This window comes from Trachemys scripta, chromosome 4 (genome assembly GCF_013100865.1).
Source record: "Trachemys scripta elegans isolate TJP31775 chromosome 4, CAS_Tse_1.0, whole genome shotgun sequence".
Lineage (NCBI taxonomy): Eukaryota > Metazoa > Chordata > Testudines > Emydidae > Trachemys > Trachemys scripta.
In genome coordinates, this window is record NC_048301.1 from 31,786,868 (window position 1) to 31,814,814 (window position 27,947).

The 27,947-nt window shown below is 42.2% G+C and overlaps 1 protein-coding gene across 1 annotated transcript in view; it reads left to right on the forward strand.

Annotated features, from left to right (window-relative positions):
• Positions 1–27,947, forward strand: part of NRDE2 (NRDE-2, necessary for RNA interference, domain containing) — an 80,671-nt gene that overhangs the window by 20,544 nt on the left and 32,180 nt on the right. Inside the window, 7 exon segments of the mRNA XM_034768103.1 lie at positions 1,998–2,225; positions 4,321–4,470; positions 8,337–8,796; positions 9,090–9,308; positions 9,310–9,496; positions 13,911–14,044; positions 20,277–20,400. Of these exon segments, the coding sequence (XP_034623994.1) occupies positions 1,998–2,225; positions 4,321–4,470; positions 8,337–8,796; positions 9,090–9,308; positions 9,310–9,496; positions 13,911–14,044; positions 20,277–20,400 (1,502 nt within the window).

Genomic DNA, 27,947 nt, shown 5'->3' on the forward strand with positions numbered 1-27,947 from the left:
CAGAGGAATTATTTTATAAATTTGACTACTTAACTTCTGGTATATTTCTAGGGATTTCCCCCAAGGATTGGCAGTAGCCCCTTCCTGGATTTTTTTAACACCTGTTTGTTTTCCTGAAAGGTAATCTGTAAATAATTTTTAAAAGGCTGGGTTTGTGACCTTTTTTTTTTGTTTGTTTGTTTGTTTTTTGCATCTTTATGAAGAAGGGTGCCAAGTGCTTTTTGTAGATTCCATGGCCAGAAGGGACCATTATGATGATCTAGTTTGACCTCCTGTATAACACAGGCCATAGAACTTCCCCAAAATGATTCCTAGAGTGTATCTTTTAGAAAAAACATCCAATCTAATTTTAAAAAATTGTCTGTGATGGAGAATCCATCATGATTCCTAGAACGTAAGATTGGCCATATTGGGTTAGACCAAAGGTCCATCTAGCCCAATCCCGTCTTCTGACAGTGGCCAATGCCAGGTGCTTCAGAGGGAATGAACAGAACAGGTAATCATCTACGAATTCATCCCCTGTCGCCCATTCCCAGCTTCTGGGAAACAGAGGCTAGGGACATATTGGTCCTGGTTAGTTACTCTCACCTTATTTCTCATCTGAATTTGTCTAGCTTCAACTTCTAGCCATTGGATCATGTTTTACCTTTCTCTAGTAGATGGGCTCTTCAATTATTAAATATTTGTTCCCCATGTAGATACTTAGAAATTGTAATCAAGTCACCCCTTAATCTTCTTTTTGTTAGACTCAAAGAGCTCAATCTATACAGTTTATCACTATAAGGCATATTTTCTAAGCCTTTAATTCTTCTCATGGCTCTTCTCTGAACCCTCTCCAATTTATCAACATCATTGAATTGTGGGCACAGAACTGGACACAGTATTCTAGCAGTAGTCACACCAGTGCCAAATATTGAGGTAAAATAACTTCTCTACCCCTACTCAAGATTCCCCTGCTTATGCATCCTAGAATCACATTAGCTCTTTTGACCATAGCATCACACGGGAAGCTCGACCCCTAAGTCTTTTTCAGAGTCACTGCTTCCCAGAATAGACTCCCATTCTATAAATATCACCTACATTCTTCGTTTCTAGATGTGTATATATTTATATTTAGTCATGTTAAAATTAATGCTGTTTGGTTGAGTGCAGTTTACCAAGCTTCTTTTTTTGCCCCTGAAAGAGTGCTTTTTCTGATGGTTTTTGATCTTCGAAATATCAAGGTCAAGTCTGGTCTCTTTTGCTTTTTACTGAAAGATGTCTTGAAAGTATCAGATGTTTATTGTCAGCTTGTATCTTAGCTGAGAGGGTTCTGATTTCTTAACAAAGACATCCCTTCTTCCAACTGTTCATTAAGTACTGAAATTAACAGTGAGTATCCTCTCAATTGCTTTCTTTATACTCTTAATTACTCAGCTTTCAGTTGCTTGTACTGTAAAATTTTACTAATTTTCTAGTGATCATAGATTCTTCCAAGATCAGCAAGAAATGTATTTCTAATCTAAAAAGCATATAATATATATTTTACATTACAACACATCTTTCAGGTATTTCTTATGCATCAATAAAAAGCAAAAAAGAGCACTAGCCATCTCCTCCCCCTCCCCCCTTAAAGGCCCCTCCAATCATTTTAACTTGATTTAACGTGAAAGTGGCCTTGCAAAATTGTCTTGAAAATTTATCAGTCCAGGTACAAAAGCAACTCATTTGCTTTTACTCTGGGGGTGATAATAGAAAGGACTACTGATATTTATTCACTTATCAAAGTGTACTTACCATGGGCAAGTACAACTTTGTAAGATCTGTCTCAAGTAGTAATTTAAAAAAAAAAATTCAGTAATTTTAAATGGTTGTGGCAACCATTGACGCAATTCACTGTCTAAGAGCTATCCTTTCCTATAATTTGGGGGATGAGGAGAAAACTGGTTGTGAACTTTCTCACTGATGAGATTTCTTTAAAATTGTTCTAACTATGTAAGGAATTATTTGTTTCTTAGGAGTCCTTCAAGATCAGAGCTCTCAGGAGGAAGTGATACCAATGAAGATCTAAAAAAATCAACTAAGAAAAGGAAAGGGAAAAAGAAAAAGCATCATCACCACAAGAAAAGAAAGAAGAAAACCAGAGAGGAATCAAGTAACAGTGAGTCAGACTCGGACAGTGAGTGTATGAAGGATAAACCTAGAGGAAGTGACACAAACCATGAAAGAGAAGCAGCAACATTGAAGTATGTGCATTTTACTAATATGCTTGGATATAAATGTAATCCTATTCTAGTATGTGTTGCTTGAACTGGTTAGATGAGAATACTCACCAGTGGGTCAGTTCTAACTCTTATTCTCTTAAGTTTAAACTTCCATTGTAACTATCTTAGAACAGCGCAAGAAACACTAAAACATTTTTTTTAATCCATTGTTGCACCTGAAAATTTATGACGAGGAATATTTTATGAAGTATTTTTCTCCAGAACTGAACAGAATAGCAGAGCAATGAAAATGTGATGCTTTTTTTAATCTTAATGCTCCCTGTGAATTATTGTAAATCTTTGTTTCCTTATATTAATCCTTGAGTAACCTATTGTGCTTTGAGAGGAATTGTATTAAACGATGTTCTTAGATACTGCAGAAAATTGAAGTTGTTGAATAATGAAGCAAAATTTTTTTTTCCCCTAAGGGGAAGTGTTTCATTATACTATGCATTCATAATTTCCCCTCTCAACAGTGGGCATTCATTATAAGATGTATATTGATGTTTTAATTTAGTATTTTTAGTTTTATTTCTGGCCTTTAGCCATTCATTAGTATGCAGGATGCTTCATACATTTTATTTTTTGTATATGTGAATCAAGATTTGAATGAATGATGTTCTGTTATATCAGTGGTTCTCAACCAGGGGTACACATACTCCTGGGGGTACGCAGAGGTCTTCCAGGGAGTACATTCACTCATCTGGATGTTTGCCTAGTTTTACAACAGGCTACATAAAAAGCATTAGCAAAATCAGTACAAACTAAATTTTCATACAGACAATGATTTGTTTATACTGCTCTGTATATTGTACACTGAAATATAAATATATTATTTATATTCCAGTTGATTTATTTAGAATTATATGGTAAAAATGAGAAAGTAAGCAATTTTCCAGTAATAGTGTGCTGTGACACTTTTGTATTTTATGTCTAATTTTGTAAGCAAGTAGTTTAAGTGAGGTGAATCTTGTGGTATGCAAGACAAATCAGACTCCTGAAAGGGGTACAGTAGTCTGGAAAGGTTGAGAGCCACTATATTATCTCACCTGTTGTCTTGCTGCTGCTTTGAGACACTAAAATAACCAGTAACTAGTCTGTATGTAACAAGAAAAATGTTTTAAAGTGACCAATATGATGATTTAAATAGGAAAAAGAGCTTGCATGGGCGCATTGGGTTCCCAGGCTCAAAAAGTGGGCCTTCCATTTTGCACTGACCACTTTCATTGGTCTTTGATCTCTTAAATGTAATTCAGGTGCCCAAACAAAAGGATTGATATTCTTGTACGTACCTGTACTGTGCATATGGATTGTTTATATCGTTTTTTTTCCTGAGAAAACTTAAAACACTCTTAAAATTTAACACAGACTTTATATTTAATGTTTAAAACTCTCACTGATGTTAAAATGGGACTTATGCGCAGAATTATTCCTGTTCGCATTTCCATCTGAAACCCTCTTGAGCGCCTTGTCATAGGTGAATGTTGGAAACCTTTTCAGAGCGCTGAAGCTCCTTTTTTCTGTAATACAAATGTGAAATCAGAATTCACCATATCTTGCAGTTCTTAGAGAGGTAACTTAGCTGCATCTTTAAAAAAAAAATCACTTATGTAACTAATTCATAAAATCTTTACATTTTACTGAATTGCATTGGTATTGTTACAGAAAATCAGCACAATATACTAACAGATTGTTCCCTTTTTTATTTACTTTTTCTTATAGAGGAAGTTATAGTAAATAGCAATATTTTTTCTTGCAGGCTTTAGACTTAGTAAGAAACCCATTTATTAAATCCTGTTAAGCACTTTCCATGCTCTTGGAAGTCCATTTTGGAAATGCAGTGAATGATTTTCTTTTGAAAGTTCACTGTATTGGTGGCTCCAGTGGTAAATTTCCACTTCTGTTTTCCCATCTCTTTCACCAGCGTGTGACTTATTTGTTAAATGGTACATGTATCATGGCCTTTTGAATGTGTATAATTTATTATGGGATCTAGAAATGTTAAATTTCCTGGTTTTGTAAATGTTTAATGTTTAACTCGGATGTTCAGAAAATGCTTCTTCCTCCCCTTCTTCAGTCTAGAAGACATAACATCAAATGGTGCCACCAGTCGCTTTGTTTGGCTTGAGGATATTCTGGCTTTGACAGCAGAAACCTTCAGAACAGACAAGAATCCAGACCCTGCAAACTGGGAATACAAGTCACTGTATCGAGGGGACATAGCAAGGTACAATGGGCCGTTTTGTTTTGATCTTAAAATGTCTCAAGACATGTTAGTGGTGAGATTATATTAAAAGTTTGACACTAAAAATATTTATTTATAAAACATAAAACCATGCTCAGTAATGTCCCCAGCCTCTGTTTGCCAGGGAATGGGTGATGGGATGGATCACTTGATGATTACCTATTCTGTTCATTCCCTCTGAAGTACCTAGCATTGGCCACTATCAGACTCAATATGGCCGTTCTTATGACCTGCGAGAGCCACGGTTGATGTATGTGAAGCTGTGGTTGTCTTTTTACTGTCCCCTTGTCTGGACTGGTAGGGGTAGGGATGCGGCCCCTGATGCCATGTGGAATGTTGAGATAGAGGGTGTATAAAGGCACTATGCTGCAGTACACCATGGACTGCAAAGGGAGGCGAGTCTGTGATTGTTGAACCTATAGGTCCACAAGAATCTGCAGCATCTGTGTTTGCTTTTGGAGACGCCCCATTATGTCCTGGTGCATCTCCTTCTTTTCCTGGTAGGCCCCCTGGGCCTTTTTCTTATCCGTTCTTTCCATCTCCACATAGTCTGTGATATTCATCCTCCAAGACATCTGTTCACAGACTGATGCAGCACTGGCTTGCAGGATCTCACAGAATATGTCCATCCTGAGTCATCTTTTTTTCTCCTCTTTATCTGGCTCAGGTGTTCTGTATGTGTGGAGGGGAAACTCTTCAAAGCTGCTATAGCGCAACTACAGATAAAACACAGAGGTGCCATAGACAGTGTAGTCACAAAGGAAATCAGAAGTTAAGATTCAGAATTCCCTTCCCTTGCTCCCCTAAAGTTTTAAACAAGACTTGCTTATTGACACTTCTGCTTTGCAGTGATTGTGCAGAGTCCCACTCACAGCACCAGCCATGGTGAGTATGGTCTGCTGTGATGAGGGAAATGAGGAGGGAATTGCTTGATTGCATGAAACTCTGTGGGAGTATAGGGCAATGACATTGAATACTGGCACCATTTTCCACAGGCAGTGGTGATTTTAGCTGGAATCTCACTCCTGAAGGTAATAAAGGCACAGAGAATATAGCTGTGCTGGTGTCCCAAAGCTGTTCAGGCCCATATGCTGCTAGCCTTTTTACTGCAATGGTGCCTGCCAAAGTTATTACTGACTGGCATGGGAAAGTGTCCTACTGTGGAGGAAGAAATAAGGCTGCCATCCCTAGAAACCTTCAGGAGAGGATTGCAGTGTATCTCCATGAAAATTTCATTGAGATCTCTCAGGAGGATTCAAGGGACATCCCTGTGTACATAAACAAACTGCTTTGCATGGCCCCCTGCCTAACTCTAGAGGGAGAATGAAAAGTTGGTAATATTTCTACCTTTGTTGTACCTCTTCTGGTACAAGTAAATTAATGAAAAGTCAATAGCTGTGTCCTGAGAAGTGGGGGGCGTCTTTACTGTACTGACAAATGTACACAGTTACCCAAGATTCCTTCCCCTGCATCAGGCTTGCCCATGGTTGACTGCTGGGACTGACTGTACTGTGGTGGAGTCTCAAACAGGTCCTGGTTCACAGCATAGCAGCCTCCCTCTCCCCCCAGACTCATATTCCCAATTCTCCTCTTCCTCCTCCCTCACCTCCTTGTGCTCTGTGTTCACAGCAGGGGCCTGTGACTCAGCCTGCTTGGGGATATCCTTGTGTGGAGGTGGTGGTGGGGTCTCTGCTAAGTATGGCATGCAGCTCTTTGTAAAAGTAGCAGATCTGTGACTTGGCACAGGATTGATTGTTGGCCTCCCTGGTCTTCTGAAATGCCTGCCACAGTTCCTTCACTTTCACATGGCACTGCTGCTGATCCCTATCACACCCCTTTTTCTATGAGCAGATTGCACAGGGGATGCAGATGTCCACGTTTCTATGGCTGGTAGCTGTGTGTGCATAGCCTCTTCTCCACACAGGCCCAGGAGATCCATTATCTCCTGTTTACTCCTGGCCAGAGCACATCTGGAGCATATAGCTGGCATGGTCAGCTGGGCAGTTGTGCACAACAATGGTGAGCTGCTAGAGGTGTGCTCACCAAAATGCACAATCAGGAAAAGGCATTTCAAAAATTCACAAGGTTTTAAATGGGGGTATGTGACATTAAGCAGGGTACAAGCTGGATTGATGAGCAGCTGCATCCTTTGAATTCTCCAGTCCGGGGCGCCTTTTACACTGTTTCGCTATGAGAGCTACCACTCCGGGTCCGCTCACAGATAGCCTACAGCATGTAACTTACTCCCAGTTATACAATGAGTGCTATAGCCAGCCACTCTTGAATTACACTTCAGAGCAACACCAGCAAATTCCCTTTCTCCCAGAAATGTACATCCTGTACTGCCCAGCTCTCTCCAGCACAATACAAGCTCATATAAAGTCCCTCATTTTATTAGAAAATGATATGCACAAATCCAGTTATCTCAAATGGTGTTTCCCAGACACTTCAGGCCAAACACATTGATTTAGATAAAACAGGTAAAACAGGTTTGTTAACTATAGAAAGATAGATTTGAAGTGACTACAAGTAATGAGGCATAAAAGTCAGAATTGGTTACAAGAAAATAAAAGTAAAACTCAACTAAAGCCTAACTTAACAAGCTAAGTGAATTCAAAGCAAAGGTCTCTCACCACAGTCTTACTGGCTGAAACTCTTTCAGTCAGGATCTTTCCCCCAGTTCAGTGCTTCTTCCTTTGTTCTTCAGGTGTTGTGAGTAGAGATGAGTAGAGATGAAAGGAGAGAGAACTTGGGACCTCTCTCTTCTTTTCTTATAGTTCCTTCTCCTCTTTGTGGAGCTCCAGCTAAGGTTCACGAGACAAAGTCTGTGGGGAAACTGAGGTACAGAAAAGGTCACACAGCAAGTCAGTGGCAGAAATAAAACTCAATGCCTGACTCCTAGTCCAATGTATGGCACTCTAGAAACACTCCTTCATGATGTTATAAATCTAACGCTAGTACTTTGTATGCTGAGCTAGAGCAATATGTATATAATTTGTTACACAATTCTGCTGCCCAAAATATTTAAAGCTCAGCACATTTGTATACCCTTTCCCTTGCATGTATCTTGTATACTTTGTATTTAAATTTCTATACATATTTGTTTTCATGTAGCTCTCTGATTCCTGTGGTCTTGTCCATGTAGGGGAGGGATAGCTCAGTGGTTTGAGCATTGGCCTGCTAAATCCAGGGTTGTGAGTTCAATCCTTGAGGGGGCCACTTGGGAATCTGGGGCAAAATCAGTACTTGGTCCTGCTAGTGAAGGCAGGGGGCTGGACTTGATGACCTTTCAAGGTCCCTTCCAGTTCTAGGAGTTGGGATATCTCCATTATATTTATTTATTTATTTATTCCTTTTTGTGAAATTAATTAATAATACAAAAAGGAACAGAGACCTAGAGATGCAGAGAACTAGCACAGGACTAGGCTACTTATACTCTGTTTTTCCTATATAAAAATAATCCAATTTATATTAGGAGTCTTAAGTATGTAGCGATATCTTGAGTGGCCCCCAGTTTGTCCACATGAGAAGAGTGGTTCATGCTACTAGAAGGAAGAGAAAAGTTGATCTTTCATGGAGTACTACAGATCTTGCTTAGGAAGTATTAATTAAGTGGCAGTTTAATGCTTGCTTCAGTTCTAACGCATATAGTAGAAGTTCTGACGGGAAAGAAAAGTTGAACTGGAATAAGAGGGAAAAAATAATAATCACTTTGTACCTTTTTAAAGCTCTGTACAAATGTCTAATTCAATTAGGAAATACTGAAAAGTGAACTTCTGTCTTATAAAAGATAAATACATATTTGACTAATGTATATTTTAATGGTCACATTGTATTTTTTCTTTAAGATACAAGCGGAAAGGTGACTCATGCCTTGGTATTGACCTAAAGAAACAATGTATAACTTGGGAAAGTTCCATGGTAGAAAAAAAACAGTCCCACAAGCGACCTGAACGCTACTTCACGAAGAATAGTGTGCAGTTATTGAGCACAGATGGAATTCCTGTTTACAGTAAAAGCCAAACTACTTCATCTGGTCTAAGCACTTTTATACCGCTCTCACAACTGGACAGTGATGCTCCTCCTACAACAACGTATGTGAACCCTCTTGGGATTTATGATCCATTGACCACACTCTGGTTGCAAGGAAAAGGTCCCTCAGAGCATGAGACTTTAAAGCAGCAGGCGTCCCAAGAGACCAGTGAGAATGTTAACTCTGTTCTAATTGCAAAAGTGGAAGAATATAATAGGACGGTCAGAGAAAATCCAAGAGATGTTCACACTTGGATGGAATTTGTTTCTTTTCAGGTACACATTCTTGTACTTCTCGTTGCAATGCTTTGTGATATATTTATTTTATTTGTATCTGAGTAATAATTTTCTGCTTAACATCTTGTTTCTGAGTTAAATTATATATGTGTGTTTATGCTATTGTACATGAAATATTTTTGTATGATTTGTTTTTTTAAAAAAAAGCTTGCACTAATAGAAAGAGATGCAGTCATTCGCTGTCTCTTATGTCAACCTTCTCCTTAGTGCTTCTACAAAGCCTGAGACACTTCTGTATTTATAACTTTGAGTTGGTTTCCTTTTCTTTTAAGGATGAAATAATGAGAGGACCCAGCCCTTATGCCATCAAAGAGGGAGAGCAGGAAATAAGGAGAAAATCATTCAAGCTAATCCTAGAAAAGAAACTGGCCATTTTAGAGAGAGCTATTGAAAGCAATCCAAATGATGTTGATCTGAAACTTGCCAAGCTGAAGCTTTGTACAGAATTCTGGGAACCATCAACTTTGATCAAAGAATGGCAGAAACTGGTTTTTTTTGCATCCCAATAATCCAGTCTTGTGGCAGAAATATCTCTTATTTTGTCAAAGTCAGTTCAGCACCTTTTCAGTTTCAAAAGTCCATAGTTTATATGGAAAATGTTTGAGCACTTTGGCAGCTGTACAGGATGGCAGCATGGTGTCACATCCTGTACTGCCTGGCACAGAGGAAGCTATGTTAGGTAAGAAGATTATCTTTTTATATCTCATTTTATGGCCATTAAGATTTTCACACCGGCTGAATATATTTTAGGAAGAGATTCTCCTCTGTATTGTGCTAATTTTTTGTTTTGCAAAGAGCCTGCTGAAAATGTCTGGCATCTTGCCTCTTTAGGTGATAGTAAAAGTAAATATTCAAGCCCAATATGGATACAACAGATGCTTCCCTTCCCCAAGAGAGCTTGTAATATCACATCCAGTAATGCTCTGAAGAGTTTAAAGTACAAATTTCAAGGCAAGGGATTCGTAGCCAACATCAAATAAATGTGCTGTTTACCTTCACAAAATAAATTCCTTTGGTTTACGCAGCAAATAACAGTTATATCATTTGTTACAGATGAAACTTTTGAAGTACTCTTAATTAGGGCTGTCAATCACAGTTCACTCACACGACTAACTCAAAAATTAATCGTGATTAAAAAAATTAATCGCGATTAATCACACTGCTAAACAATAGAATAGCAATTTAAATTTAATATTTTTGGATGTTTTTCTACATTTTCAAATATATCAATTTCAGTTACATCACAGAATACAAAGTGTACAGTGCTCACTTTATATTTTTATTACAAATATTTTCAGTGTAAAAATGAAAAACAAAAGAAATAGTATTTTTCAATTCACCTCATACAGGTACTGTCGTGCAATCTCTTTATCATGAAAGTGTAACTTACAAATGTAGATTTTTTTTGTTACATAACTGCACTCAAAAACAAAACAATGCAAAACTTTAGAGCCTACAAGTCCACTCAGTCCTACTTCTTGTTCAGACAATGGCTAAGAGAAACAAGTTTGTTTACATTTACGGGAGGTAATGCTGCTCGCTTCTTGTTTACAATGTCACCTGAAAGTGAGAACAGGCATTCACATGACACTGTTATAGCTGGTGTCGCAAGATATTTACGTGCCAGATGTGCTAAAGATTCATATGCCTCTTCATGCTTTGGCCATTGTTCCAGAGGACATGCTTCCATGCTGATGACGCTTTTTAAAAAAAATGCGTTAATTAAATTTGTGACTGAATCCTTGGGAGAGTATTGTATGTCTCCTGCTCTGTTTTACCCTCCTTCTGCCATATATTTCATATTCTAGCAGTCTTGGATGATGACCCAGCACATGTTGTTCGTTTTAAAAACACTTTCACTGCAAATTTGACAATATGCAGAGAAGATACCAATGTGAAATTTCTAAAGACAGCTACAGCACTCGACCCAAGATTTAAGAATCTGAAGTGCCTTTCAAAATCAGAGAGGGATGAGGTGTGGAGCATGCTTTCAGAAGTCTTAAAAGAGCAACACTCCGATCTGGAAACTACAGAACCCTAACCACCAAAAAAGAAAATCAACCGTCTGCAGGTGACATTTGATTCAGATTATGAAAATGAACATGTTGGTCTGCACTGCTTTGGATAGTTATTGACCAGAATCCATCATCAGCATGGATGCATGTCCTCTGGAATGGTGGTTGAAACACCAAAGATCATAATCTTTAGCGCATCTGGCATGTAAATATCTTGTGGTGCCGTCTTCAACAGTGCCATGTGAATGCCTGTTCTCACTTTCAGGTGACATTGTAAACAAGAAGCAGGCAGCATTATCTTCTGCAAATGTAAACAAACCTGTTTGAGTGATTGGCTGAATAAGAAGTAGGGCTGATTGGACTTGTAGGCCCTAAAGTTTGACATTGTAGACAATGTAGATAACACCCCAAAATATTTAAATAAATAGTATTCTATTGTTTAACAGCACGATTAATTGCAAATAATTTTTGTAATCAGTTGATAGCCCTACTCTTAATGATTGGGGAAAGGATAATGGGAAGCCTGTATTTTTTTTGTCCTGAGAATCCCCTCTAGAGAATTTGAATTCAAAACACTGACAATATATGAATAAAATAATGTATACTGGGAGGAAGGATGGTCATGTGGCTGAGTGACTGAACTGGTGGCAGGAGAGTTGGGTTCAGTTCCCAGCTCTGACACAGGTTTCCTTTGTGGCTGTATCCCAAGTCATGTAACTCTCATTCTTTCAGCTTCCCCATCTGTAAAACTGAAGTTGTAATACTTCCCTACCTCACAGGTTTATTGTGGTGACAAATTCATAAACACTTGAGAAACAGCATGTAGATAAAATATGGATCCTTTTGTATCACAACCAACACCATTTTTCTTTTTGATTCATAGACTTTTAAGGCCCGAAGAGACCATTTATGATCCTCTTGTCTGATCAGCATAACAGGCCACAGATTCTCACCTAATAATTTCTGCATCTAGCCCCTCACTTCTGGTTGAGCTATAGTATAGCTTCTAGAAAGATATCCAGTCTTGATTTAAAGACTTAAAGTGCTGGATTACCAATTGGTTTAGAGTGCTTCTACATTGCTTGTTCATTTAAACTGGGCTGGACACAGCACTGGGAAATATATTATAGGAACAAATCCTGCATTGGCAGATAGATGTTGGACCACATGATAGCTTCTTACATCTCCAATTTCTGACATTTTAACCACATCCTACAGCCATCACAGTAAGGGATGTTTCTCTGAGTATGTATATCCTTATTGATCCTCATTTCTTAATCTGTAAATTCTTCTTCTTACCAAACACCTTTAAATTATTCTCCATGTTTGCCGCTTCCTTTGGGGAAAAAAGTTTGCAAATACCTTGTGTTAAATGGACAATGATCAGTTTTTTTTTTTTTCCCGGAAGAAACAAACTTTTTCTTTGTTTATTTTTATCTCTCTGGTTGAAATGAAAATAGACTCAATTTCACTTTTGTTTCTGGTCATTTTCATTTTCTGATTCCCATGCATTAGCATGATGCTGTTATAGTTGGGTTGCAAATTCTTTAGGAGAATGGTTTTGAAGTCATAATTAAAATAATACTAATGGAAACATTTCTGAGAGTTTCAGGTTTTGTGAATGCTTCTTTTAACCAAACCTAAATCTTGGGTTAAATTTGACCTGACTGTGTCCCTTTACTTATTAAGAAAATTACCAAATTGTCAGTCATGATAAATGCACCAGGTTTTTTACAGGTGGCATATTCCTGTTCTGAAAATAGTGGGTACTACAGATGTATGCCAGTCTCCTATCTTCAGCCTTTGAAAAGTACGGATACATGAACGGATTAAAAAAACTGGTGAATTATGCCATCTAGTGTTTAATTGAATGTATTGCTAGCTGCATGAAAATAAACAAAAACAATGAGGAGTCTGGTGGCACCTTAAAGACTAACAGATTTATTTGGGCATGAGCTTTCCTGGGTAAAAACTATTTCTTCAGATGCATGGAGTGAAAATTACAGATATGGGCATAAATATATAATTGGCACATGAAGAGAAGGGAGTTACCTTACAAGTGGAGAACCAATGTTGAAGGCCCATTTAGTCAGGGTGGATATGGTCCACTCCCAATAATTGATGAGGAAGTGTCAATGCCCCTTTGCCATGTACATTGGCCAAACCTGACAGTCTCTACGTAAGAGGATAAATGGACACAAATCAGACATCAGGAATGGTAACATATAAAAGCCAGTAGGAGAACATTTCAGTCTCCCTGGACGTTCAGTAACACATTTAAAAGTAGCCATTCTTCAACAAAAAAAACTTCAGAAACAGACTTCAAAGAGAAACTGCAGAGCTACAATTCATTTGCAAACTTAACACCATCAGTTTGGGTTTGAATAGGGACTGGGAGTGGCTGGCTCACTACAAAAGCAATTTTCCCTCTCTTGATATTGACACCTCCTCATCAGTTATTGGGAGTGGACCACATCCACCTGGACTAAATTGGTGAGGACTCCCCACAGCGTGCTCTCCCCGCAGCAGCACCTGGGATGAGGGGGAGAGGCGCCTCTCCCTGCCGCGGCAGCTCTGGGGCTGAGGGCCGTAGGCGCCACTCTCCCAGCCCCTGCAGGTCTGGCCAGGGCTAGGTTCAGGGAGGAGCACCCCAGTCGTGACAGGTCCAGGCCGGGGCTGGGTTCGGAGAGGGGTGCCCCCTGACAGGGCCAGGCCGCAGATCCGGGCTGCTGCATAGCTGGGGCCGCCCCGGCCATGGTAGGTTGGGGGCGGGGAAGGGGTGCCCCTCCCCCCGCTGCGGCAGGTCCCTGGGCAGGTTCCCTGCGCGCTTGCGCAGTGCTAAATATGCTGCTGTGCAGCCGCGCAGCTTACAGGGAACTTAGGCCTTGACATAAATCTTGGACATGCCAGTAACAATTTTAATTATTTTTTGGAAGGTCGTTTTATTGTTCCAACATAGAGTCTCCACGGCACTGGGTAGTGGAGGAGATATGTCTCTTTATCTTTGTGTTGCAATCCAATATTTGGGAACTAAGTATTACTTTAAAGTATTATGATTTTGTCCCCTTTGCTTTCCAGCTGTCTTTCTTCAGCAGTGCCATTTTCTTAGACAGGCGGGCCATTCTGAGAAAGCTGTGTCTTTGTTCCAAGCCCTGGTTGATTTCACCTTCTTTAAACCTGACAGCGTAAAAGATCTGCCAACAAGAGGACAGGTAGCATTGTCTATTTAGAACTGTTTTTCACTCTGTCTCATTGCATGATCTGTTTATGTTGGAACTTCGCACTGACAGAAAAATATTAGCTGATTTAAAGATGTTAGTTAAAATTAAAAATTGATTCACTATTTGGCACTTCTTCAGGGTGGTCCGTGCATTCTCCCCTGGTTGGGAAAGGCAGCCATAGTTCTGTGAGCTTCTGGAACCTTCTGAAACGCATACCCAACAGGGAATGTGCACTCTTATGGCAATGAATATTGGTACTGTGGGTTATATAAAGAAGGTGCAGCCCCCTCCCCTGTCACCTCATCTCTTCCTTTTGCCCAATCGCAAGTGGAAGAACTTTAACTGAGTGCCCAATGTCTGGTTTGCCCAACTTATAGTGAACACTTTCCTTATCCCTTTTCTATCTTTCGTGTAAATAGGATTGTGTAGTGTAAATATTATTATGTACTTTTATTATTATAGGGAGACCGGGTAGTGACCCTATTATTTAGATTACTTAACAACTTCCATTCTAAAAGATTCTTGAAAGCTTTTCTTTGAGATGCTCTCACATTTCCATTGTTTGCAGCAGGCCTTTGACATTCAGGAGGAGGAATGTCCTCAGGCCATAGAATCCACACCTTTGAGTGACAGTTATATAGGCCTAACTGCCAGTGGAGACAGCACTATGTCCATGGGAGGGCTTCTCCCGTCAACATAGATACTGCCTCTCAGGCAGGTGGACTACCTTCGCTGATGGGACCGTTGTAAGAGGAATGTCACTTCCTCTGTATCTGTCCAAATGGATAAAATCATTTTTGCAAGTTCATCTAGGCCATAGAGCTCATTCCACCAGAGCAAAACTAAATCCATGGTTTGTCTCAAATGTTTCTTTACTTGAGCTCTATAGAGCAGCTATGTGGTGTTCCATTCACAAAATACTACTCTTTTGATTTATGTATTGCACAGCTTGTTAATTTCCCAAGACTATGTAGAGGCAACCTGAAAGAAGGAAAAGAGTTTACTTTCTAGTTTTTATAGTTCTTTGAGTGTTACATCTGAATATTTACATTCCCTTTTCGCCTTCCCAGTGGAATTCTCTGTATGTCTTTGAAAGCTGATGTTCAGGTGAAGGAAAGGAAGGGGTCGGGGACTGCACCTTCTTATATAATCTCAGGCATCAAATGTTTGGTGCAATGAAAGGGCGCTTGTGCATTTCTCCATGGGCATAGCTTTGCTTTTTCTCAAGAATATGGATATGCAAAGATAGTTTTCCAAGACCTACATTTACTAATAAGTAACCTCTGTTTTCTTCCCACATCACTGTGTTACACTTCCTGATTGTTACTAGTAAATCTAGTTTCTGAATGTGGGTTTGGTGTATTTTAATTTCAAGTATATGTCAGGGTGGAACTCACTGGAAGTGTGTGCATGTGCCTCATGTAGACTAGATTGCCACTCAAATTGTTCAATGTCCACTGGGGTCATGCATGCGCTCTATGCCAACCACGAGTGATGACTACAGAACTCTATCATAGACACCATATTTCACGAATGGGGGGACCCTGAAATAGTCTTGTTTGCCACAGAGGGACATAATCAAATGCTAGAAATTCTACTCCAGAGGAGATGTAAGCTCAGGTTTGTTGCCTGAAGCCTTTCTTCTTCAGTGGTCTTGAAGACTTCATTCTGTCTTCCTACTGATTTCTCTTGATACTCAGGGTAGTGTCCAAGATCGGGAGGGAAAAGGCTAAGGTTATTCTGATAGCCTCTGGCTGGACAAGAGGGTTTTGGCTATTGGACCTGCTGTAAATGTTTCATGTGATCTCCCCTTCACGCAAACATCATATCTCAGAACCAGTGTCAGATCTTGTACCCAGACTTATAGATGTTTCACCTGACAGATTGGATGTTGGTTGGTTGAGCACTACTGACGGAGATTGTTCCCTTCAGGTTAAACAAACTCTTATACAAAGTAGGAAGTCCTCCACCAGAAAATGGAAAAATTATCCTAAAAGTGGAAAAGATTTTGTATATGGGCAGCCAAAAAATTTGGGCCCAGTAAAGGCACCAGTACCAAAGATCTTAGACTACTCCTGGAATAGGTGGGTCCATGTACCAGCAATATCTGCATGTTGCATACCACTACAGTCACATTCAATCTTGTCACACCAAATGATATTGAAGTTTCTCAAGAACTTCCTTCACACTTATCCTCCAGTTAGAGACCTGAAACCCTTGTGGGACTTCAGTGTCATCCTCGTTAAGCTCATGGAGCCCCCTTTTGTACTACTGTCAAAATGTTCCACAACTTACCATCAAGACCCTTTCCTTCTGGTGGCCATCACCTGAGCTCAGAGAGCTCTGAACTCTTATGGATGGATCGCCTTACACTTCCTTTATTAAAGACAAGGTGGTGGTGAGACCAAACCTCAAGTTCATCCCTAAGATTTTCTCAGACTTCCACCTGAACCAGTAAATTACCAATTTTTTCCCTAAAGCTGCTCCCGATGCCAGGAGAGAAGAAACTGTATACCTTGGATGTATCCAGAGTTTTACTGTAGTACCTTAATAGGATCAAGCCATTTTAGCTTTCTTCCTGCCTATTTATGGCTCATCCAAAGGCCAAGCCATCTCATCACAAGTGCATTGTGTAATGCATTTTTCACCTGCTATCAGCTGGCTGGTGAGGGTTCCCCTTTGAACATTAAGGCACACTAAACCAGAGCCCAGACTATATCTATCACCTGCTTCAGAAACATTCTGAGATTTGTGAGATTACAATCTGGAGTAACCCACTAATTTTCATGAATCACTGTGCCCTTGACATGGGAGAGCAGTACTCCAGTCACAGTTTGATTCAGCCACTAGTCCCTGCTCTCGCCATCCACGGAGGTTGCTGCTTGTCAGTTATTTACAATGTGGGCCACACTGCCATTTGCTTGAAGGAGGAGGAGGAGAATGGTTACTTATCCTGCAGTAAATCTGTGCTGCTTTGAGATGATGTTGTTAGTGTGGGTCCTACAACCCACTCTGCATCCCTGCTTTTTGGAGTCCCCAGCTACCATGGGCTTCAACTTCTGAGGGAACTTAGAGTGAGTTGTTGCCATCTCACCCTTCATGGCCTCATATGAGAGCATGAGGAAGCATAGGGCACATGCGCAGCCACGATGGACATGGCTACTGAAATTTCTAGTCTCATGCACATGAGGCACACATACACCTACAGTGAGATCTACATTGACTACATCATCTCTAAGAACCACAATTACTGTAGGGTAAGTAATGATTTTTGACAGAGGCAAAGATCTCAAGGGATACAAATGTGCATATATGTTAAGTGGAGGACAAGGAAAAAGATAAGCACAAAAATCAAATAAAACTTAGGGCAAGGATGTTCTTTTTATGCACATTAGGACTGATTTATTCCTTATAGTTGGAATTTTTATAGGGCTAAATTTAAAATATATTGGTAGTGACTGAATTTTTCTTCAAGTATGGCAATGAAACAGAGGCTTAAAAAGGAAATGTCACAAGGATACATATTTTTTGCTGTTCTTGTGCCTACCATTCCCTTGTTGCCTTTTTCACTAAAGGCTAGATTCTAATTGGATATTCAGCACGTATTGCCACATAACTTAAAACAAAAATCTATGATTGAGCTCCTATATCTGTGCAGCGGCAGAATCTTTGAAAGAGTCCCAGGTGTGACTTTACATTGATATTAGAATCTGGCCATAAACGTAATGGGGTGCACTCACCTCTTGCAAGTGCCCCCTGTCTCAGTGCATGTGCCTGGACACACACACTCAGTTTATGGTGGGTCTTTGGTGACTCAGCCCTCCGGCCAAGTCACAGTCTGTATGTGAGATAAAAATCAAACCCCTTCAGGGATACAAGTCCAATGGGGGCTTATTGCCGCGCCCTCTGTAAGGTCCCTTTATCTGCAGCCCTAGGTCCTATTGCAGCATCCTGGTTTGAAATGTGTCTCATCCCCTTCTGGGCTCCTTTGAATTGTCCCTGCTCTTCAAGCAGTCCTGGCTCTGATGTGGGGCCACATCCCCCAGGGCTCCCTTCCTGGAGAGTCTTTGCCTCTCTAGGCCTTTCTGGCCCCAGCTCTTAGCTGGCCCACTAAGAGAGTTCTGTTCCCTTTCTGGGATGTATCAAAGTCCAGACCACTTTCCCAGTGGCTGGTAAAGGGCACCTGGGCCTGCCCTCAACTCCGCGTCCCAGCCCAGGGACCCTAAAGATAGCAACCATCTGCCAGCTACAGTTCCCTGGGCTACTTCCCTGTGGCTCTTCTTCACCTTTACCTTTACCTCAGGGCCTTGTCCTGGTTGAGTGCTAGCAGCCCAGAACTCCTTGTGTTCCCCCTGGCCTCTGCCAGCACTGCTCTGTCTGGGTCCTGTAGCTCCCTCAGCCAGCCAGCCAGGCACACTATCCAAACTCCACCAGCTCCACCAAGGAACTGATCTCACTCTGGCCCTGCAGCTCCTCTTAAACTAGCCTACTGGGTCCTCATTGGCTGCTTCCCACACAGCCACTCTAGGCTGCTTGGAGGACCTCTCTACTGCCCTTTTCTGGGGCAGGGTGTAGCGGGCTGCAAGGCCTCCAGCAGGGGGCCTCTGGACCTAGTCCACCCTGTCACAGTAAAACTTTCTCATCTCTGCTCACTTTTTCTTGTTTAACAAATGTATTGGCAGGTTGTATCAAGAACGTGCACAAACTATTATAAATTGTATATCTATTTTAAGAAGAAGCACTCTCTCACAAAGTTAGTATATGCACTGTTAGGAGCTGTATAGAAATAGATTCACTGCCACCAAAAGGAAATCATGTTTTTGGGAGGTTCACAAAAAAGAAATCACTTTTGGTTCTATTTTAATAATTAATTAATTAATAATTAATTTTAAAAAAAACCTAAGCAAGAGGCAGTTTTCCCAGGTGAAAAATGTTATTGCTCTTTTGCAATTTTCACATTGAAAAGCTATTTGGTTTGGGTGATGAAATTTCACTCCAGAGTTTCCTCCATCTCTATTACCTAAATCATTTATGGCTTTCTGTGCCATGTAGTAAAGAAAAGCAACATCTATTGAGTTGTGAAATCATAAACTTAATTATTTTAAATTTATAAAATGCAGGCAGTTACACATCTCTGTATATAATACAAAAATACACAACGAAGACCTAAAACAAAACAAACTAACAACTTGCATACAACACTGTATATTCACATCCTGCTGTCAGACAAAAATCTGGGAAAGGATAGACTCTGCCTCATTTCTAAAGTTGTGTTGGTACCGGGCATCTTTTTTTTTTTTTTTTTTTTTTTTTTTTTAAGTTCCCACCTTTGCTAACACCAATTTAGCTCATATGGTGTTAGCACCTTAGGAGCCCTGGTTTAGGCAGACTGCCACTCATGTTTTAAGCACTGTCCTTTAATCCTGTCAGCTGACATGGTTTATTAAAACACCAACAGCTCATCTGTACTTGGATTTGCATCTTTACAGTAGTCTGTTAGCAATGGTGGGAATTTCTTGTAAAATTTTTCCTAGTGTACATTAAGTTGTGACTGTCAATTCTAATACCTTGTTCAATTTCTTCTTCATCTTACCACGTGATATATTGTAGAACATAATCAGGCTTGTGATCTGCTATTTATATTTTTATATATTTATATATAATGTATAAATATGTATATTTTTATATATTTCTGCTTTAAGTATAGCTACATGGTGTTCTGGTGCCCATAAGTATTTCTGTACTTATTGATTTGGTACCACAATAAGAACGTTGAGTTGTGATGCAGAATTATATGAAATTAGATGCACTATTTCTGATCAGTTTTCAGCATCCCATTCAACAGTGTACTGAAATAGCTCAGTGACCCATTTAGTATTTATTTCTAGAGTAGTTATCCCCACACAAACGTCTCACAGGTGCTTGTATGGCCAGAGGTGGATGATGAGTAGCTACTGTCCTGCTTCCACTATTGATGTGATTTCTAGGAGCCTCATTGCCCATGTTGTATGCAGCAGCGAGCCTGCTCATCCATGTAAAAAGTATATCTTTAAAACTTTTTTTAAAACTTACCTATATGTCTGTGTTACTTTCTACTGTGTGCTAATTTAGTTATTCCTTTTTTTATTAGTGATAGCTTGACAGGATGGGACTGCTAAGTCATTTTTAAATGTGGCTACAATGTTGAAAATGATATGTAGTATGTTTCTTGCCACAACAATAGGTGGAGTTCTTTGAACCGTTTTGGGATAGTGGAGAGCCTCGGTTTGGAGAAAAAGGAGCAAAAGGCTGGAAATCATGGATGCATCAACAAGAAAAGGGAGGCTGGATTATCATCAATAAACCTGGTAAAACTGTACCCTTTCATACATTTGTTTTTGACAAGCTTTTTCTTTGCTTTCTCCTATTTATTAACTCATAAAGGCTTCTGGTTTTACTCATAGCCTGAGAACACTGAGAGTTACCATAAAGATCTATATGTCAAAAATAAATTAAGCCACATGGGCTGAGGGAAATATACTGTAGTTTTCTTCATGTGCCTTTGCATGTTACAGGCTATTCCCAGACAAAAAGCTTCACTAAGATAGAGGTAAAGTTGAAAATATATGGCCCTTTAAAAAAAAATAGAGATTTATTTTAAATTAGAACAACCTAAAACTAGAAACTCCAGTTTATATTCCATTTCCAACCTCCATGTCATTCCTGCATCCTAATACACTTTCCATGATCTACCTATAAATTGGAGAGCCTTACCAGTTACTGCACTCAAATTAAGTCTACTTTGGTGCACATATGAACTCCAACAATTTGCTCTTCAGTCTTATACTATGTGTAAGGTTAAGATTTTGTCAGTTTTTTTAGTAAAAGTCAGACAGGTTGCAGGCAATAAACAAAAATTCACGGGAACTGTGACCTGTGCAAGACTCTTACTAAAAATAATGGGGTGGGGCGAGGGCTGCAATGGGAAGGGGAAGGAATGACCGCTGGAGCCCAGGCCGAAGCCATGGGGCAGAAGCATACAGAAACAGCTCCAGCCCCAACCCCGACAGAGCTGGGACTGAGGGTCAGCGGTACACAGCCCTGGCTCCCGCGCTGATGGGAAGCTGTGGGGCGCACAGCCCCAGCCGCAGCTGCGTGGGTGGAGGCACAGCCAAGGCTCCTGTTGTAGCTGCGAGGCGCGTGTGCAGCCCTGACTCTGGCTGAAGCCACGGGTCTGGGGGGTGCACAACCCCAGTTTCTGCTGCAGATGTGAGGGTGGAGCACCGCCCCAGCTCTAGCAAAGCTGTGGGTCAGGGTTGTACGTCCCCGGCTCCAGCCGGAGTTGCCCGTCGGGGGTGCACAGACCCAGCTCCATCCCCGCTGCTGCCAGCTGAAGCAAAGCCATTGAGGTCCAGTAAAATCACAGAATCCATGACTTTCCTAACCTCTGTGACTAAATCATATCCTTAAATATGTGTAACATAACCTGCATTGCCCATCCCAGTCAGTATCGGGTATAGGGGTCTCATTCAGATATGAAGACAGTGGCAAGGTTTATCCTTAGAATTTGAGCATGTGGATTTGATGCCTGGTAGTGTTTGATATTTGAAAAATGGTTCTTTGGTGTTCATTTTAACCATGTTGTAAATCCCATTATTTCTTGACCATTTTTTATATGTTTATTTGATATGGCAGGCCTAGCCCAGAGGCAAGGAAGTCAGACATGCAATGTCCCTCCTGCCTTGAATTAGAAACCATCTCCTTGTCTTGGGCTGTGATGATTCATTGCTGCAGTAGCTGCCACCTCCATTTCATAGAATCATAAAATATCAGAGTTGGAAGGGACCTCAGGAGGTTATCTAGTCCAACCCCTGCTCAAAGCAGGACCAATCCCCAGCTAAATCATCCCAGCCAGGGCTTTGTCAAGCCTGACCTTAAAAACCTCTAAGGAAGGAGATTCCACCACCTCCATAGGTAACCCATTCTAGTACTTCACCATCCTCCTAGTGAAAAAGTTTTTCCTAATATCCAACCTAAACCTCCCCCACTGCAACTTGAGACCATTACTCCTTGTTTTGTCTTCTGGTACCACTGAGAACAGTCTAGATATATCCTCTTTGGAACCCCCTTTCAGGTAGTTGAAAGCAGCTATCAAATCCCCCCTCAGTCTTCTCTTCTGCAGAAGAAACAATCCCAGTTCCCTCAGCCTCTCCTCGTAAGTCGTGTGCTCCATCCCCCTAATCATTTTTGTTGCCCTCCACTGGACTCTCCAATTTTTCCACGTCCTCCTTGTAGTGTGGGGCCCAAAACTGGATACAGTACTCCAGATGAGGCCTCGACAATGTCGAATAGAGGGGAATGATCACGTCCCTCGATCTGCTGGCAATGCCCCAATTTATACAGCCCAAAATGCCGTTAGCTTTCTTGGCAACAAGGGCACGCTGTTGACTCATATCCAGCTTCTTGTCCACTGTAACCTGTAGGTCCTTTTCTGCGGAACTGCTGCCTAGCCATTCGGTCCCTAGGCTGTAGCAGTCCATGGGATTCTTCCGTCCTAAGTGCAGGACTATGCACTTGTTCTTGTTGAACCTCATCAGATTTCTTTTGACCCAGTCCTCTAATTTGTCTGGGTCCCTTTGTATCCTATCCCTATCCTCCAGCATATCTACCACTCCTCCCAGTTTAGTGTTATCTACAAACTTGCTGAGGGTGCAGTCCACACCATCCTCCAAATCATGAATGATGGTATTGAGCAAAACCAGCCCCAGGATCGACCACTTGGGGCACTCCACATGATACCGGCTGCCAACTAGACATGGAGCCGTGATCACTACCCATTGAGCCCGATGATCTAGCCAGCTTTCTGTCTACCTTATAGTCCATTCATCCAGCCCATACTTCTTTAACTTGCTGGCAAGAATACTGTAGGAGACCGTATCAAAAGCTTTGCTAAAGTCAAGGAATATCACATCCACTGCTTTCCCCTCGTCCACAGAGCCAGTTATTTCGTCATAGAAGGCAATTAGGTTAGTCAGGCATGACTTGCCCTTGGTGAATCCATGCTGACTGTTCCTGATCACTTTCCTCTCCTATAAGTGCTTCAGAATTGATTCCTTGAGGACCTGCTCCATGATTTTTCCAGGGACTGAGGTGAGGCTGACTGGCGTGTAGTTCCCCAGATCCTCCTCCTTCCCTTTTTTAAAGATGGGCACTACATTAACCTTTTTCCAGTCACCTGGGACCATCCCCCGATGATTTTTCAAAGATTATGGCCAATGGCTCTGCAATCACATCCGCCAATTCCTTTAGCACCCTCGGATGCAGTGCCCCATGGACTTGTGCATGTCCAGCTTTTCTAAATAGTCCTGAACCACCTCTTTCTCCACAGAGGGCTGGTCACCTCCTCCCCATGCTGTGCTGCCCAGTGCAGTAGTCTGGGAGCTGACCTTGCTCGTGAAGACAGAGACAAAAAAGCAATGAGTACATAGCTTTTTCCACATCCTCTCACTAGGTTGCCTCCCTCATTCAGTAAGGGGCCCACACTTTCCTTGACTTTCTTCTTGTTGCTAACATACCTGAAGAAACCCTTCTTGTTACTCTTAACATCCCTTGCTAGCTGCAACTCCAAGTGTGATTTGGCCTTCCTGATTTCACTCCTGCATGCCTGAGCAATATTTTTGTACTCCTCCCTGGTCATTTGTCCAGTCTTCCACTTCTTGTAAACTTCTTTTCTGTGTTTAAGATCAGCAAGTATTTCACTGTTAAGCCAAGCTGGTCACCTGCCATATTTACTATTCTTTCTACACATCGGGATGGTTTGTTCCTGCAACCTCAATAAGGATTCTTTAAAATAGAGCCAGCTCTCCTGGACTCCTTTCCCCCTCATGACTAACAGAAGTATTGGGAGCATAAGCTTTCGTGGGTAAGAACCTCACTTCTTCAGATGCAAGTAATGGAAATCTCCAGAGGCTGGTATAAATCAGTATGGAGATAACGAGGTTAGTTCAATCAGAGAGGGTGAGGTGCTCTGCTAGCAGTTCATAGAATCATAGAATCATAGAATATCAGAGTTGGAAGGGACCTCAAGAGGTCATCTAGTCCAACCCCCTGCTCAAAGCAGGACCAATTCCCAGCTAAATCATCCCAGCCAGGGCTTTGTCAAGCCGGGCCTTAAAAACCTCCAAGGAAGGAGACTCCACCACCTCCCTAGGTAACGCATTCCAGTGTTTCACCACCCTCCTAGTGAAATAGTTTTTCCTGATATCCAACCTGGACCTCCCCCACTGCAACTTGAGACCATTGCTCCTTGTTCTGTCATCTGCCACCACTGAGAACAGCCGAGCTCCATCCTCTTTGGAACCCCCCTTCAGGTAGTTGAAGGCTGCTATCAAATCCCCCCTCATTCTTCTCTTCTGGAGACTAAAGAATCCCAGTTCCCTCAGCCTCTCCTCATAAGTCATGTGCTCCAGACCCCTAATCATTTTTGTTGCCCTCCGTTGGACTCTTTCCAATTTTTCCACATCCTTCTTGTAGTGTGGGGCCCAAAACTGGACACAGTATTCCAGATGAGGCCTCACCAATGTCGAATAAAGGGGAACGATCACGTTCCTCGATCTGCTGGCAATACCCCTACTTATACAGCCCAAAATGCCGTTAGCCTTCTTGGCAACAAGAGCACACTGTTGACTCATATCCAGCTTCTCGTCCACTGTGACCCCTAGGTCCTTTTCAGCAGAACTGCTACCTAGCCATTCGGTCCCTACTCTGTAGCAGTGCATGGGATTCTTCCGTCCTAAGTGCAGGACTCTGCACTTGTCCTTGTTGAACCTCATCAGGTTTTTTTCTGCCCAATCCTCTAATTTGTCTAGGTCCCTCTGTATCTGATCCCTACCCTCTAGTGTATCTACCACGCCTCCTAGTTTAGTGTCATCTGCAAACTTGCTGAGAGTGCAGTCCACACCATCCTCCAGATCATTAATAAAGATATTAAACAAAACCGGCCCCAGGACCGACCCTTGGGGCACTCCACTTGAAACCGGCTGCCAACTAGACATGGAGCCATTGATCACTACCCGTTGAGCCCGACGATCTAGCCAGCTTTCTATCCACCTTACAGTCCATTCATCCAGCCCATACTTCTTTAACTTGGTGGCAAGAATACTGTGGGAGACCGTATCAAAAGCTTTGCTAAAGTCAAGAAATAACACATCCACTGCTTTCCCCTCATCCACAGAGCCAGTTATCTCATCATAGAAGGCAATTAGGTTAGTCAGGCACGACTTCCCCTTCGTGAATCCATGCTGACTGTTCCTGATCACTTTCCTCTCCTCTAAATGTTTCATAATTGATTCCTTGAGAACCTGCTCCATGATTTTTCCAGGGACTGAGGTGAGGCTGACTGGCCTGTAGTTCCCCGGATCCTCCTTCTTCCCTTTTTTAAAGATGGGCACTACATTAGCCTTTTTCCAGTCATCTGGGACCTCCCCCGATCGCCATGAGTTTTCAAAAATAATGGCTAATGGCTCTGCAATCTCACCCGCCAACTCTTTTAGCACCCTCGGATGCAGCGCATCCGGCCCCATGGACTTGTGCACGTCCAGTTTTTCTAAATAGTCCTGAACCACTTCTTTCTCCACAGAGGGTTGGTCACCTTCTCCCCATGCTGTACTGCCCAGTGCAGCAATCTGGGAGCTGACCTTGTGCGTGAAGACAGAGGCAAAAAAATCATTGAGTACATTAGCTTTTTCCACATCCTCTGTCACTAGGTTGCCTTCCTCATTCAGTAAGGGGCCCACACTTTCCTTGATTTTCTTCTTGTTGCTAACATACCTGAAGAAACCCTTCTTGTTACTCTTAACATCTCTTGCTAACTGCAACTCCAAGTGTGATTTGGCCTTCCTGATTTTACTCCTGCATGCCTGAGCAATATTTTTATACTCCTCCCTGGTCATTTGTCCAATCTTCCACTTCTTATAAGCCTCTTTTTTGCATTTAAGATCAGCAAGGATTTCACTGTTTAGCCAAGCTGGTCGCCTGCCATATTTACTGTTCTTTCTACACATCGGGATGGTTTGTTCCTGCAACCTCAATAAGGATTCTTTAAAATACAGCCAGCTCTCCTGGACCCCTTTGCCCTTCATGTTATTCTCCCAGGGGATCCTGCCCATCTGTTCCCTGAGGGAGTCAAAGTCTGCTTTTCTGAAGTCCAGGGTCCGTATTCTGCTGCTCTCCTTTCTTCCTTGTGTCAGGATCCTGAACTCGACCATCTCATGGTCACTGCCTCCCAGGTTCCCATCCACTTTTGCTTCCCCTACTAGTTCTTCCCTGTTTGTGAGCAGCAGGTCAAGAAAAGCTTTGCCCCTAGTTGGTTCCTCCAGCACTTGCACCAGGAAATTGTCCCCTACACTTTCCAAAAATTTCCTGGATTGCCTGTGCACCGCTGTATTGCTCTCCCAGCAGATATCAGGGTGATTAAAGTCTCCCATGAGAACCAGGGCCTGTGATCTAGCAATTTCTGCTAGTTGCCAGAAGAAAGCCTCGTCCACCTCATCCCCCTGGTCTGGTGGTCTATAGCAGACTCCAACCACAACATCACCCTTGTTGCTCCCACTTCTCAACTTTATCCAGAGACTCTCAGGTTTTTCTGCAGTTTCATACCGGAGCTCTGAGCAGTCATACTCCTCTCTTACATACAACGCAACTCCCCCACCTTTTCTGCCCTGCCTGTCCTTCCTGAACAGTTTATATCCATCCATGACAGTACTCCAGTCATGTGAGTTGTCCCACCAAGTCTCTGTTATTCCAATCACATCATAGTTCCCTGACTGTGCCAGGACTTCCAGTTCTCCCTGCTTGTTTCCCAGGCTTCTTGCATTTGTGTATAGGCACTTAAGATAACTCAATGATCGTCCCTCTTTCTCAGCATGAGACAGGAGTCCTCCCCTCTTGCGCTCTCCTGCTTGTGCTTCCTCCCAGGATCCCATTTCCCCACTTACCTCAGGGCTTTGGTCTCCTTCCCCCGGTGAACCTAGTTTAAAGCCCTCCTCACTAGGTTAGCCAGCCTGCTGGCGAAGATGCTCTTCCCTCTCTTCGTTAGGTGGAGCCCATCTCTGCCTAGCACTCCTTCTTCTTGGAACACCATCCCATGGTCGAAGAATCCAAAGCCTTCTCTCCGACACCACCTGCGTAGCCATTCGTTGACTTCCACGATTCGACGGTCTCTACCCCGGCCTTTTCCTTGCACAGGGAGGATGGACGAGAACACCACTTGCGCCTCAAACTCCTTTATCCTTCTTCCCAGAGCCACGTAGTCTGCAGTGATCCGCTCAAGGTCATTCTTGGCAGTATCATTGGTGCCCACGTGGAGAAGCAGGAAGGGGTAGCGATCCGAGGGCTTGATGAGTCTCGGCAGTCTCTCCGTCACATCGTGTATCCTAGCTCCTGGCAAGCAGCAGACCTCTCGGTTTTCCCGGTCAGGGCGGCAGATAGATGACTCAGTCCCCCTGAGGAGGGAGTCCCCGACCACCACCACCCTCCTCCTCCTCTTGGGAGTGGTGGTCGTGGAACCCCCATCCCTAGGACAGTGCATCTTTTGCCTTCCAATCGGTGGAGTCTCCTTCTGCTCCCTTCCCTCAGATGGGCCATCTAGTCCACTCTCCGCATTAGCACCTGTAGAGAGAACATGGAAACGATTCCTCACCTCTATCTCCATTGCTGGTGCATGGACGCTCCTCTTTCTTCTTCTGGAGGTCACATGCTGCCAAACCTCCTCACAATCCTTCTGTCCCTGCTCCGCCTGCTCTGAATCTTCAGAACATTGTGGCCGTAGAAGCATCTCCTGACGTCTGTCCAGGAAATCTTCATTTTCCCTTATGCAACGCAGAGTCGATACTTGTTTCTCCAGCCCTCGAACCTT